A 15,206-nucleotide genomic window follows, 5' to 3' on the forward strand; every position below is an offset into this window, starting at 1 on the left:
GCCTTTGAGGAGGAGGGAAGGCCAAACAGGATTATCCACATTTTAGCTCACTTAATGTCCATTTCTGAATAAGGGGGTAAAAATAGTCTCTTCTCCTCTTTGAATCATCAGTATTTCTGAACATTATTTCATCTTTTGTTCCATTACCCTTTGGTCCAAATAGAGCCCCCAAGGAAGAGATTTATATGTTCACTTGGCAAATATTAATTGCATGCCCTCTATGTCACTTGGTGCCAGGCACTGCTCCAGGCACTGGGGACAAAGCACCAAATTAGGAAAACAGAATTCCCTTCCACAGAGCTGATGTGCTGGTGTTTATGTGATTTCATGAAAGTCAGCCGGCAGCAGGGAGATGAAGCAAGGAAAATGAATTATAGTGTTCAGTAAAGAACCTGGCTTTAAGGAGTAAAAGAACTTGTTTCTAACATATACGCTTATTCTGACTATAACAGACAATAAAAATTGGGTACTAAAATGGAAAATATAGAAAAAAATCTACATACACACTTCTATCTGCCAATGAACTCTCTTCACAAGGTAAGATCCTTCACTCAGGAAATAAGAATATGTGTATAAGTATGTACACATACCATATACAGGTGTATCTGATATATATGTATATTACATGCATAAAGCCTATATATACAGTATGTGTATTTATAAACATATGGCACATTAATACCTGTATCTGTTTCATATTTATACTATACAATATATTATATGTAAGCAATATACATGTACATGTTCTATGGATCTATGTCAATCATATATTGTATTCTCTGTATGCATATATAATCTATTCATATACGCATTCCTATGAACACATATATGCATATACATCATACACGTTTGTATTCACATACTCCTGAATAACTATTTATTTTTTAATTACGCATATTATAGTCACGTCTTGGAGAGAAGCCAGCACTGTAGCTGGGTGCCACCTAGAAGGATCACCATGAGAAGGAAAAATTTCCTCCTGGAGTAGATGGACCTTTTTTAGGTCAAAAGAACTAAGCTCAAGAGGTTCCCTGGACTGACTCTCCCCTGCATGTTGATGCCCTCTGCTGGCCTGAGGCATGCTCTGGCCTTCTTACCATTGAGCCACTGCCTGCCTGCCTACCCCAGGGAAGAACCCCTGGGCAGCCTCTTTGTCTTAAAATGGAGCTCCTGAGTCCAGGTGTGGGGTTTCTCAGGAGCTGGAGGAGAGGAACCCAAGTCACAAGGTAAGCCCCTTTGTTTCAGAGACAGATCTTGGCTCTAATTTAGGGTATCCTGTCCTAGGAGAGTCATGAAGTTCACTGTGTCTCACTAGGTCCCCCGTTGTTTGCTACTCCAAGTGTGGCCCACAAATCATCAGTGTTTCTACCAACCGAGGGGCTCCTTAGAAATCCAGATTCTCAGGCATCACTCCAGACTACCTAAATTAGGGTCTGCGACTTACCAAGGATGCCCACCTGAGAAGAACTGGTGAGAGCCTGGATGCCCGGCATGAGGTTTCTACGCCCCAGTCACAGGACCATTTGGAGAGTGAAAGGACACCTGCAGTCAGGTCTCCTAACACACAAGGCACCAGAAACAGGTGGCTGAAGGCCCCAGACCTCTGTCATCTGCCACATAATCACAGAGATACAGAGGGGCAGTGAACCGGAGGTTCAAGTGCCGTCATGTGTCACATAATGATGTTTTGGCCAACGATGGACTACATACATGGTGGTGATCCCTAAGATGATATGCTCTAATTATGTCGTAGCCCATCTTAGTTTGCATGAGTACACTCTATGATGTTTGCACAATGATGAAACCACTGAAAGATATGATTCCCAGCACGAATCTCTTTTGTTAGGTGATGCATGACTGTACCTTGAAACGCCATAGGTACATCTGGAATAACTTCAGCCTGCACAGAAATATGGAAAATATGATGGGAGGGGGACTTTGTCCTCCCCAAGTAATGAGGCCCAGGCACGGGAGCCTGACTGTCTCACTTCCCATGGGTATCTCTCACTGTCTGCCAGGAGGGTGCATGTCGGGGTTCTGGGCTTTCCCAATGCCAACATAGTGCTTGGCCACTTACAGATTTTTCAATTGATGCTAATGATTCTTTAATCAGTGAAAAAATTTAGCAAAATAAGCATTTTTTTTTTGAGCTTGATTATGGTCAGTTAGTGATGGCCTCTGGACATTAGGATGTGGTAGGAAGAATCTGTGACTTGAGGCCTCAGCTACTGGACCCTCATCCTCAGAACCTGTGGGTAGATGAACTGTAGTCAGATGATACTGCTGTGTTCATATGGCACAGCTGACCTTCAGGTAGAGGGACTAGACCTGATCTAATCACACCTGCCCTCAAGAGCAGAAGGGGAAGCCAGAGCGGTTGGAAATGTGAGGACTGCTCCACGCAGTTGAAGATGCAGGGGCTGTGGAAGGAGGACTCACAGGGCCTCTGGGAGCAGTCAGCAGGCCCAACTGTGTAGCCACAGGAACAAAATTCTGCCACTAACATGAACACACGTGCCTGGGAGGGATCCTCTCCAGGGACTCTGAAAACGCAGCCTGTCCACACCTTGACATGGCCTTGTGAGGCTCTGAGATCCCAGCTGTACTTCTGACCTGTAGAACCATGAGCTGAACAAGGGGTGCTGTTTTACGCTGATAAATTTGCAGTGATTTGTCATACACCAATAGGAAGCAAAAATTAAGGCCTGCAAGGGAGGAATGAAGTGTTTGCTTACTCACTCTTTAAGATGATTCTGGTCTGGTTGGGAAGAAGGTTGCCAAGAAACAGATCCAAAGGTGGCAAATGGACTAAGAGCCAGTGTAGTAGCTCCCCTTCTCCATAGGGACTGTTCCAAGACCCCAGAGGATGCCTGAAACTCTGGGTAGTGCCACCCCCAATGTATACTGTTTTTTCCTATGCATTCACACACCTACGATAAGGCTCAATTTATAAATTATGCACAGTGATTAATAGCAGGACCTAATAATAAAATATAATATTTATAACAATCTACTGCAATAAAATTGCTAACATCACTGCGCTTGCATTTCAGGATCCTTATGATGTAAAATAAGAATGACTTGAACATAAGCACTGTGATACCAAGATAGTCACAGTGGCTATCAAGTGGCTAATGGGAGGGTAGTGTATACAGCACGGATATATTGGACACAGGGATGATCACGCCCCGGGTGAGATAAAGCAGGATGATGTGAAATTTCATCATGTTACTCAGAATGGTATTCGATTTCAAACTTATGAAACGCTTGTTTCTTTGACTTTCCAATTTAATATTTTTAGTCTGTGGCTAATCATGGTTGACCACAGTTGACATTGGGTAACTGAAACCACAGGAAGGAAAACCACAGATAAGGGGGAAACTACTGTATACTTTTTTTTTTTCCTATTAAGATAACCTACTAACAAGCAGTGATTTAACTTTGGCTGCATAGTTATGGGCTGGAGGACATGCATCAAGATGGATATTTTCTAATTAGTTTTGGTAAGCTCTTAACAAAGCTGCTATCTTAGGATCCCTTACTAACAGGACTGGTCTGTTTTACTTCTGTGCCCTGGCAACAGAGGAACATAGAGCATAGCAAGACCTTGCATCTGAAGACAACACAGGATTCTCACACTGGTCACCCATGTTTTGCCACTAAATGGGTTTTTGATTGGATCAATCAGCTCATCTTCAGAAAGCCCTCATGCAAATAAAGAAACATCCTGGAGAAGTAGCACACATTAAGTCTCAGACACTTGACAGTGAGTGTGAATTGGACTAGTATACTCTTTGCTGAAATAATCAGAAGCTTCTAGAAGGTTTACCAAAGTAGCGGTATGCTTTGAGTTTGGTCTACCAGTTCTGCTAATAGGTGGGGTACGGGAAAAGGTTGATGGAATGTTCACATTCAGCAGTCAGAGAAGGACACGGCTTGGTGAGGTCCTGAAAGCATTTATAGGCTTTGTCTCTCCTGTTTCAAGGTCAGAGAGTCTTTGGCCAGCTCACTTGAGTAAGGACACGCATACCAGCTTTTTCCCAGGTCTGCAACTCCTATGACTCCCCCTGTGCAGAAATCTGGTCACGGGAGTGAGGGACCTGATTAGGGGTAAGGGACAGGAAGTGAGAACAAAGGGAACTGGGTATGCACACAGGTGACCTTGGCAGGACAGTTCCAACCAACTGTAATGGGATGGGTGGAGGGGATCAAAGGGCCTCTGCCCTGAGCACAGGCTGCTTTGCCAACATTGACCATGTGTCTTTACTGTTTAGCACCAACAGGCCTTGCAGAGTAGCAAAGAGAGAACTTCCACCCACCACATGCACTTAGTCAAAGAACTCAAATTTCAGCCCCTGATTATGTGCCACTATCTCGGCCAGTTCTGAACCATCTAAAACAGAGTCCTGCTCACTCTAGAAACTTCAGATAAATATTTTTATGTTCACATAGAGACTTTTCTTTGAATTGCATAGTAAAAAGATCATCCAAGTCAAGGGTATCCACTCAGTGGTCTCAAAAGAGCTCCCCACCCAGCCTAGACGCAGGACCTCTTACAGGGGGGATCGAAGGGTGTGTAGGGTCCTTCTTCCTCCTCCTCCTCCTCCTCTTCCTCCTCGTCATTCTCATTGTTATCGTTGTCCTCATTCTCATTCTCTGTCTCATTGCCAGCCTCAGCAACACCGTCGTCCCTCCGAGTCCCGTTTGCGCCCCTGTCTGGGGCACTGCTGGGCCCTGTTCCGTTCTCCACGGTGTGCTTAATTGGGATTTTAATGGCCACCTCAGACTCCCCATTGGCATACGCTCTGCTGTTTATCAGTCTTTGTCTCTGGAAAGAAAGTGACACATTTTCCATGGTCAGAGGGATTGCAAGTAACTTACACCCAGAACAAAACTTATGGGGTGTTCCTCCAGGCCCCAACGAGGAGATGTTTGCCGAAGTCTCTGGAGTATTAAGAGATTCCTCAAAATAATAATAGATTCAGACAACCTCCTTCTCAGAGGAAACATTAACACTGTATGACTCAAGGGAACTCTGTGCACTGTGGTGTTATCTTTCTTCTCTGGGTTGCCATATTCCCTTGTGAGAAAGCCACACAACTCTGTTTGGACTAGTGTTATCAATAAGGCTGCTTACTACAGAGAAAGGAAAATTAGATCAGAGACTTTGGATGACGTAGCATTTACTTCTGTGTGAATTTACATCAAGGGGGGCTTTACCAGAAGGAAGACAGAGACAGGCAAGTGTTTCTATACAACTGGGAGCTAGATGATGTCTTTCAACAGGTGGGGGAAGAGCGAGGACCAGGATACACTGCTGACCAGAGGGCAGAGAAGCTGGGAAAGGGCTGAGGGATATTATTGTGGTAGACCTTGGTTTAATCCCTTCTTCCACATCAGGGAACTTTCCTTCCCTCAGTGTCCCACCCCTGTCCCGTGGTATGTGCGTGGTGCTTTCCCAGATACCTCATTGATCAGCATTCGACTAGCCATGGAGAGCCGAGTCTTGGGGGGAAAGTGGCTTGTGATCATGATTCGAAGGCCCGCCTCAGAGAAAGAAAGCTGGTGCGGGTAGGCTGACAGCAACTCATCCACCATGATCACTGACGCTTTGCGGTGGAAATTGGCTAGGGAAACGACAAGATGAAATAGCACCGAGGCCAGGAGCAGGAAAGAGGCATTCATTAATTCTTCATCCCCTTCTCCTCGTTCCTTTCTCCCTGACTTGTTTACTTGTTTGCTTCCATCCATCCATCCATCCACCCGCCTACCTTCCATCCATCCATCCATCCATCCATCCATCCATCCATCCTTCCATCCATCCACCCATTCACGTGCCTTCTATCACCCACCCACCTTCCACCTCTTTATCCTTATTCCCTCTTTCTATCCCTCACCCCTTCCTTCCCCCTCCTCCATCTTATGCATCCAGGGAAGTTTTCAGTAAGTCAAATTTGAAGAAGAGTCAAAATCTCCTTTCCATGGGTCTTACTTTTTTAAAAATATTTTTGTTGTAGATGGACACAATACCTTTATTTTGTTTTGTTTGTTTATTTATTTATTCTTTTATGTGGTGTTGGAGATCAAACCCAGTGCCTTGCAAATGGTAGGCAAGTGCTCTACCCACTGAGCCATGACCCCAGCCCCTCCACGGGTCTTATTGAAAGCTCACTTGAAATGACTTAAAACAAATCAAGTGTCAATCATCACTATGGTAAGAAAAAATGATAACATAAGAGAATTCCTTCCTGTCCTCAAAGGATTCTTTTCCTACCACTTAGATGTGGGGTACCAGAAACATCCCAATACCCTTTAGTAATCCTGTCTACCCTTCAAGTCACAATGACATTTATATTGAGGTATTAAGTGCTGAGTACTGACTTTAGGGCCCAGGGAGGTCATGGTGAGGAACTGTACACCTCCTGCAGCCCAGCCCAATGAGCAGAGCTGATTGTGGGGAGCTGTCTACTGCAGGGGACTGATATTCAGAGTGGGGCAGGTACAGGTCCTATACAGTGACCTGGTGGGAGGCCTGAAAAAAAAAATCTTCTGCCGAGGCCCATCCCCTATGGCTGAATGAGCAAGAGGTGCACATGGCTCACGGGGGCCTGCCTCAGCCTCTCAGTGCTGGCTGCTGTGTTCCAGGCTACCAAACCATGAGATGATCTCTGGAAACACTGGTTCATTTTAGGTAGCTCTCTGCAGTCCCCCAGGATGTTCCTTTTATGGATGTAAACTACCCAGAAGAGAAGAAACTAAATAATAACCTTGCATGGAATGGTACTAAATAACACTTAAGCTTTTATTGTTAAACATACTTATAATCATTCAAAAACATACTGAATATTTTATTTTCAAAACTTCAATAATTACCCAGAGTCAGAGATATATTTGAAAATAACCTAATATTTTCTAATTTCTTTTTTTTCTTTTATTCCCGCCAAGCAACCATATGGGACATATTTCAAGGGATTTAAAAAAAAATTTAAATGAAAAATGAAACATAGTTCAGGAAAATTAATTGACAATTTTCTGTGTTTCTTCATGAAAAAAATACTATTTATCAGAGTTCACCACATCGTTTCCCTTCGTATATCAACTGCTTTGTGGGAATAGATTGAATATAAGAATTACTCTGAAAAGAAAAGTTATTTTCCTTTGGCAATTTGGAAACTGAGTTAATGTGACCTGAAAGTGAATCTGAATAGATGTAGTAATGTACTAAGAACATCAGTCATTTATGGAGCCTGGCACTGAACTCATTTATATACTTGCTCAGCTTTCCTCATTACAAAAATAATTTCCATTTACCAGAAGAAAAGAGTGAGGCTCAGAGAGTAAGTAACTCACTTCACGGTCACATGGCCCAAATAGGATAGAACCAATACCTCGGAACCTTTGGTCTTCTCTCACTGGCCATCTTGTCCTCATTTCCCTGTATCACCTCCACAGGAAATGTGTTCCCTAAGGCTCTCCATGGGGCTTGGTGAGTTGGCTCATGGCTAAGTAGGAGACAGTCCTATGATGCCACCAAAGGTCAGGTGGGAGGACTCAAATTGCTGTTTCTTGTCCTCTCTTGGAACAGTGTTCCCTCAAGGACAGCCAGGACGTGCCCCCTGGGTATGGCTAGGAGAGAGGGCAGAGGGCACCTGGATCTGCTGCTTACCTTTCTTAAGTAGCACCACAGTTGCGTCGCAATTGCTGCTGTCGTCAATTTCAGCATTGTTGGCCAACCCATTGACCATGTTCCCAGCACCTTTTGTCCTCCTTTCGAAGCACTGATGTATGCAGGCATTATATCTGAGCAAAAGAGTAAATGGAAGCTGTCCATCAGCCTTGACCACTCCTCCCATTCCCCCGCGTTCCCTAAGTGCTCTCTGAGCTCCCGTGTAGATAGATGGTCCCGTCCAATGCCTCTGGTTATGATTGTTCTTATTTCTTCCCCCATTTCCTCTTGGAATATGAAGCTTGTTTCCTGTCTCAGATGAAAGAAGTACTGCAAGGGAAAGTCAAACCGCCATCATACAGATCAACAATGGCACTCTGCTTTCTTTACCTCCTCTTCAAAGTCATTGGTAAGAACTCTGGGATGGAGCTCCCTTGCCCGGTGTGTAATGGAAGGACTGTGATAGGCCCAGAGGGCAGTCAGGGTCCACTTCCCTCTGGCCATGTCCCCAGGGCTTTTGCTTCCTGGGAGAAGGTGAAGGGGTCCTGCCCCTACTGTCACCTAATGGCTGGACATCAGGGTCTATGGGTTACAGGTTGGATGGCCATCTGGGTGTCTGTGTTTAGTTTCCGGTGGCCACAGGTTTTACCCTGTGACTCTATTACTATTGTGCAATGAGTTATTGGTTTTATGAAAAAATTCAGGGCTATATAATTCTCCAGAATGATGGAGTGAAAAAATTGTGCAGTGTTTCTTGCATGCTCCAGCAGACCTGTGTTGGAAGGAAAGAGGTTTACATAAGCTCCCAGGAAGCTTTTGGCAGGTAAATGTTCTGGTCCCTCCATCTTGTGTATTAGAGGATTACCATAGAGTAATCCTACAAAGTTCATGAAAACTTATGAGCAAAATGTATAAGCAAAGTTGGGCAAGGTTTCCAGAGATCTTTGAGTCACTACTGCTCTTTCCCTGTCTCAAAGATCTAAAGGCTCCATGGACTATTGGCCGTGGAACAACCCACTGAGGACTCTCACCTAGCTTGACCTCTGGCCTCACATAGGAACAGCAGCCAAGCGTAGCAACTCTAAATGGCCAGATGGCAGACCCCTCAACCTGTTTCCCCTCCTATTCACATCCCTTTTGTTGCTACAGACAGACATGAGATCCTCTGGAGTCACTTGTACCTGGTTCTTCAATCTATGCCCCTTGGAAGTGGGTTGCCTATGGGAATCTGACAGTCATCAGGGCAAAGACAGAGGGGCCCTCTGTGGCTGGGCCTCCTCTTCCATGAGCCCATTCCTGCAGTCTCCAGTGGTTGTTCCTACATTGTATGAGAAGAATAGAAAACTAGTCACAAGTGATGGATGTTGGCTGTGTAAAGGGAAGTGAACAGGCCGATCCTGGAAGACTCTCGAGGTTCAGAAGAGATGGGGTCCAGAGTTAGAACATCAGTGTTTAACAATCCTCACTAAGTAACCAATCCAGATAGTGGGCATCACAAACAGAAGTTACATTGATGTGCCTCCTGATGGAGGAACTCCCCACTGACTTGGGACATAATTTGTCCTGAATTGGATCAAACACTGACATACAGGAAACACAGAGGCCAAATGAACAGATTACACTAAACCACAAGATGTAATTATCAATTTCTAAACCATGGCAATCTCTGCAGCTCCAACAACCAAACTTTGTCAAAGAAAAAATCACAAGGAAATGTATGTGCGCACACACACATACACACCACATAAGGGAGAGTTTATATAGATGAAGAGAGATCTAAAACATGGTACAACCAATTGTAATGAGTAGAATTCATTTGGATTCTGATTTAAAAAATGTTTATGATATTTATGAGACTAAATGAAAACTGTAAATCATGACATTTATGAGACCATTGGAAATTTGAACACTGATGGGATATTTTATGATATTAAGAAATGAGCACTAATTTTAGGAATGATAATAATACTATGGCTATGTTAAAAAATTAGTCCTTCTAAAAAAATATACTAAAAGTGTTTTTGAACCATGGGGTTTCAAAGTTATGTGGGGTGGGGGGCAGGAAACACACAGTGTGGGTAGGGGATTGTTGGGTCAGTGGTGAACACATGGAATTTGTCTTACTATTCTGTTGACTTTTGTGTACATTCAACATTCTCTTTACTGAAAAGATTTCCCCACCTTCTGGATTTGACCAGAATGTCCTACAACAGGGAGATAGATAGGGCTTCTGCCATCTTGACTCAGAAATCATTGTCCCCATATAAATACTGACTTGCATGAGTATTTTAAAGTATAACTGCATGTCATGCATTTATCAAAGTTTGGATGACAGAATAGCAAAACCATACAATGAGGGCTTTCTTTAAACCAGATATTGGGTTAATAACTGAGCTGCCACATTCCATCCTTAATTAAAAAAAAAAAAAAACAACAAAAACCTATGAGGTAGGAACTATTATTCCTGCTTTGCAGAAGGGAAAACTGAGATTCAAAATAACAGAATAGCTAATGACTGAAAAGGGTGAGGCCTGCTGCCAGGGCTGCATGTGAAGCACTTGTTCTCACCCACCAGTACATTCTGCCTCATTGGGGAACACATCCCAGAGCAGTGTACAATATGTACTGAAAGAACCCTTGCCAAGGCCACTTATGACACATTTCCCCTTAAGGTTTCTACCTATCTGGCCAATCCAAAATTGCTTTTGGACCTTCAGATAGAATGTATAAAGTCATTTTAAAAAGCCATCTACCCAGGAGGCAGCTTTATTTCTTTTATTACGGTTGCTCTGTTTTATATTTTTAATTGAATGTTTTAAATTTTGTACTTGCACCCTGAAGCTATTTTATTGCGAAGCATGCAATTTTATAAATCAGATTTTATAAAACCCAATGATTAAAGTCTCTGATTGCAGAGGGGGATGGCTAAAGAGCAGAGTTTTCATTTTAGAACTCGGGACCAGAATTTATGCAGAAAATTCCACGAGCACGGTAGCTTCCATTGGTTCTTTTATTTGTATCCTGCTGGAATTGAACAGCTGGAACATTGGCAAAGCTGAAGCCTCAGCAGAAACACACCTCGTTAGCTTCCACATTTGCTATGATTTGGGGGAGAGGAAAGGATGCGTTTGCTTAAAGGTCTGCATGCCCAGGCAACAGCACATGGGCTTTTATAATGGCTCAGAAAAGGGATCCAGTGCCCTTGGAGGTCATTTGAGCAAAAACTGTTAACCTCCCTTCCCTTATTAGAACCACTGTGTACTTGAGGCCCACCTCATTCTGGAAAGTCCCTAGTGAATTCATGATGGGACACACTTTCATCAAAATTCAGATTCAAGTCCAAGCTCAATGTTGGGTATCCAGCAGACATCCTATGGATTCTTCCTAAATAAATGGCAAATTTCTCTTCTCAAAAGGGAAGAAGAGAATACTTGAGTCTTTGAGAACTCAAACTTAGAGCTCCGAAAAGTTTTCTTTTTTTAGAAGGTGCAATGATTAAATAGAGGACACTGAAGGAGTCTGTACGTGTTGTTTGAGGCCTCTCCACTGTACCATCGGTTCCCTGCGTGGTTTTGTTACTTGAGGTAAATAGGAGTAAAATGGTGGTTCCCATCTTAAAGCCTTTTCCTTTGGAGACTAGAAACTCTGGAAAGCCTTTGGGCCAATTCTGGAAGCTGTTTAGTTCTATGGTGTGTGACTTTTGGTTTCTTCTTCAGTTGCCTCCTGGTAACTCCACGCAAGGATATGTTGGAGTGAGATCCTACTCTAGAAATCTCATATTCAGTCAGGAAACTCAGATATTGGGTCCACATTGGCCATTACACAGTCCTTCTGGCAAAAAGTTGGATGCCATATTGAGATGGGGAGCAGAGTACTTACAGACTACCCTGGACACCACCCCGGCTAGTTTCTACATTGAGGTTGCTGTGATGTTTGCCGTGGCCATACTGGTTTCTCCTAACAGATCTCTGTCACTGGTGGCCAGAGTTAACTTTTGCTAGGCCTTACCAGAAAGAAAAATCTAACATGTCAAGCCAGACTGCTGCCTGATGTGTCCAAACTGCAAATTTCTGATAGTTCTCTGTTTTCTTGTACCTTGAGAAGGTGGTCAGTTCTGTAGTTACACATGCTGGGGAATCTAGGAGCTAATTTAGAGTAAAAAGAAACAAGCATCCACAGGGGACTGGCAGCTACAGCTCTGCATTATTTATAAGCTCTTCATCTCAGTGACATGAACATGAGCTAGCAGTTTCAAAACCATGGGGCTTACATGTCACTTAGCGTACAGGAGACACCAGCAATATCTTTCTTGATAAAAACGATAGACTACTCTGATTCCATGAGGGAAAAGAACATATAATATGGTGGTTTCAAAATGTATCAACATGAGTCAGCCTCCTTATATCAGAGAAAAACATTCGGCATTTGGTTTTTTGGGATTGGCTAACTTCACTTAGCATTATTTTCTCCAACGTCATCCATTTACCTGCAAATGCCATGATTTTATTCTCTTTTATTGCTGAGTAAAATTCCATTGTGTATATGTGCCACATTTTTTTAATCCAATCATTCACTGAAGGGCATCTAGGGAGGGGGAACATGGGAGGAATAGATGAATTCTAGATAGGGCGGAGGGGTGAGAGGGAGAGGAAGTGGGCAGGGGATTAGCAAGGATGATGGAATGTGATAGACATCATTATCCAAAGTACCTGTATGAAGACATGAATTGATGTCAACATACTTTATATACCAGAGAAATGAAAAATTGTGCTGTATACATGTAATAAAATTTGTAATGCATTTTGATATCATTTATTTAAAAAAATAAAAATAAATAAAAAATAAAAATTTATCAACAAATCTTCTGACTCGCTCCCTTTCAATAGGTAAATTAGAGCCCTTGAGTTTGGCATGCACTTAGTGACTTAGTTCTAGTAAAAAGAAAATGCAAAAGTAATGACGTGTGACTTCTGAGATGGGATTTTAGAAAGTGTTCTCTCTCTTTCTCACTGTGGTATTACTCACTCTGAGTGGAGTCACTCAATAGCTCCAAGGAGAGCTCACGTGGTGAGGAACCAAGCCCTGCAACCAGCAGCCAGCCTCAGCCCACTAGCCATGTGAGTGGGGGTCATCCCCAAGGCAGATCTGCCATCAAATCAAGTATATGATGGCAGTTCTAGCCAACATCTCACTTGCAATCTCATGACTCTGAGATAGAACTCTGCAGTTAAGAAAGTTCTGGATTCCAACTCTTAGAAAATACGTTCATGGTTTTTAGCCACTAAGCATTGGTATAGCAGAAATCGATGACTAATACAACAGGAGTAATGGAAATCTGCAGATATGTGCTTCCTGGTATCAGTCATCTCACTGTGACCCTGGTCCCTCAACCCACATAGAAAGATGATCTACCTCTTTTCTTATGCAAGAGACAATCCAAAGCAAGACTGCCAAATCCTCAAGGAGCAAATTTTCTAGAAAAGTTCTTGAGTGAAACACCGGGGCTTTAATTCTGGCATCACATATAGGTTGGAAGAATTACTGCTATTATTACCAATTGGAATCACAGAGGTTCTCAATGGGTTGCAGAAGATCCCAGTGAGTCTGTGAGAGTGGACACTGAAAACCCAATTGGATACCCGCCCTCTCCCCTGCTCCTCTTCTCACATTGTGCTAGAGGTAGGAAACAGTTTTGGAAAGGAAATGAAGGAGGTATTTCACTTACTTCATGATAACAATGTAGATCAGGTACATCAGCACGAGGACCAGAGACTCCCACCTGCACACAAAACAAGAACAGTTAAAGAAGGTGGTTGTGGGCAGGCAGCCGTGAGGCCCACCAGTCCACACAGAATACATCTGAGTCTGTCTGAATGGCCAGGGGGGCAATGCAGGTGGGCTACACACAGTCTCTAGACATTTTTCCACATTGTATGCAGTCTTCAATGATCTTTCTCTTTCTTTTCCACCTAAAGGGAAACAGTGCTCCTTCCTCTCTTGTATGTCCTTACCTAAAGAGCTCCTGGACAGCTGAACACAGGCCTCCGTGTATAAACCTGCCGTGGCCTAATCGCCCACTGAGATTATTCAGATGCAATTACAAAGAGCAAACTGAGAGACTAGAGGAATAAATAGATGGGGAGGCCGAGGGGTAGTCAAATAAGTAGGAGCTAGGAAGAAGGGGTGGGGGCCAGAGAGAAATAAGAGCAGGACACAGAGACACACAGAGACAGAGAGACACTTAGAGATAGAGACAGAGAGGGCAAGAGACACAAAGAGAAAGAGAGAGAGAGAGAGGGCAAGAGAGAAGCAGGGAGGGGGAGAGAGAGAGAGTGTGTGAGTGTGCATGGGCAGGGAATTGTAAGGATGAGTGGGAAGGAAAAAAGTTCAGAGAAAGGAAGAAAAAAAATAATGAACTGTTTGAGCTTCTTATAATTTGAATTTATCTTTTATTTCCTTTATTTTAGTAACTTCCCACCAAAACACTGGGATCTTGTGTTCTGAGCTCTCTTTTGGTTGTCAAGGTACATTAGCTAATTCAGGGAGAAGGTGACTGGAGAAGGTTCTGAGGGGGAAATTCCAGGTTACGGCCATCCTTCTTTTCAAATTTCATGTTCAGAAGCTGATCGTAGATAAATATTTGGCCACATGTGTAAAGGACAGACATACTTTTTTTTTAAATATGGCATTTCTGAAAGTGAGGAGTTGGAGAGAGGCCAGATCACTGTTAAACAGGGGAGTGGGCACATAAATTGTAAGTATGTCCCCCCAGTGAGCTACCACAGCTCCACACCTGTATTTGTCTACTGCATTTCTATAGCAGTGATCAGGGTTTGGGAGAAGGCATCAAGGTGTCCAGCCTCCTCCACCTTCTGCCTGAATCATTGCCCTCTCTTCTCAAAGGACTGGGGCCACTCCATCTCAGGGTCCCCACTGCCAGTTCACATGGCAAATGTCCCCAAGTGTCTCTCGTCTAACTTTCACATCATCAATTCCCTGAAACAAATGTATATGTATATGTAGTGTAAACTTCACGGGAAAGTTCGACTTCTTTCCCAGCATTCAATTAGAAGGAAGATGGATTTTAAAAGACTCAATCAGAGGTCACTGAAAAATAAACCAGCTTCCGTGAAATGTTATAGACAGGTTGAGTGAATGCCAGCAATTTCTAAAAAGGTATGTTTATACTCTTTTGAACTCTTTGAGACTTTTGGGGTTTATTTTTGCTCGGATCAAGTCCTTCTGTTGGAATATTCCAACCAGGTTCCCTCCGGCCATTTTTCAGGGACGCCCAGTTGATGGGGTTTCCTGTTTTCTTTGGCTTTTCAAGTTAACTTTGTGGGCATCTGGAATCAGGGTTCACAGGAGCCTTCCCTATGCTGAATGTCTTTGTCTCTTTGAGGTCTCTGTGCCATCCCCCCTTGGCTTTTGTGGTCTGATCAAGTGTCTGATCATCAATGCTCTTTGGGGTTCCTTTCCCACTTACTCCTTTCCCCAGTGCCATGAGCATCTCTAAGTGAACCCATGATTACATGTCAGC

General features: G+C 43.3%; 1 protein-coding gene across 1 annotated transcript in view; it reads right to left on the bottom strand.

The window, feature by feature from the left end:
• The window catches only part of Slc24a3 (solute carrier family 24 member 3), a 518,418-nt gene that overhangs the window by 33,431 nt on the left and 469,781 nt on the right, over positions 1–15,206 (bottom strand). Inside the window, exons 9-12 of the mRNA XM_076851476.2 lie at positions 13,392–13,445; positions 7,667–7,800; positions 5,467–5,627; positions 4,558–4,828 (exon numbers count right to left, since the gene is read on the bottom strand). Of these exons, the coding sequence (XP_076707591.1) occupies positions 4,558–4,828; positions 5,467–5,627; positions 7,667–7,800; positions 13,392–13,445 (620 nt within the window). The remainder of the gene's footprint in view (positions 1–4,557; positions 4,829–5,466; positions 5,628–7,666; positions 7,801–13,391; positions 13,446–15,206) is intronic.

This window comes from Callospermophilus lateralis, chromosome 3 (genome assembly GCF_048772815.1).
Source record: "Callospermophilus lateralis isolate mCalLat2 chromosome 3, mCalLat2.hap1, whole genome shotgun sequence".
Classification (NCBI taxonomy): Eukaryota; Metazoa; Chordata; class Mammalia; order Rodentia; family Sciuridae; genus Callospermophilus; species Callospermophilus lateralis.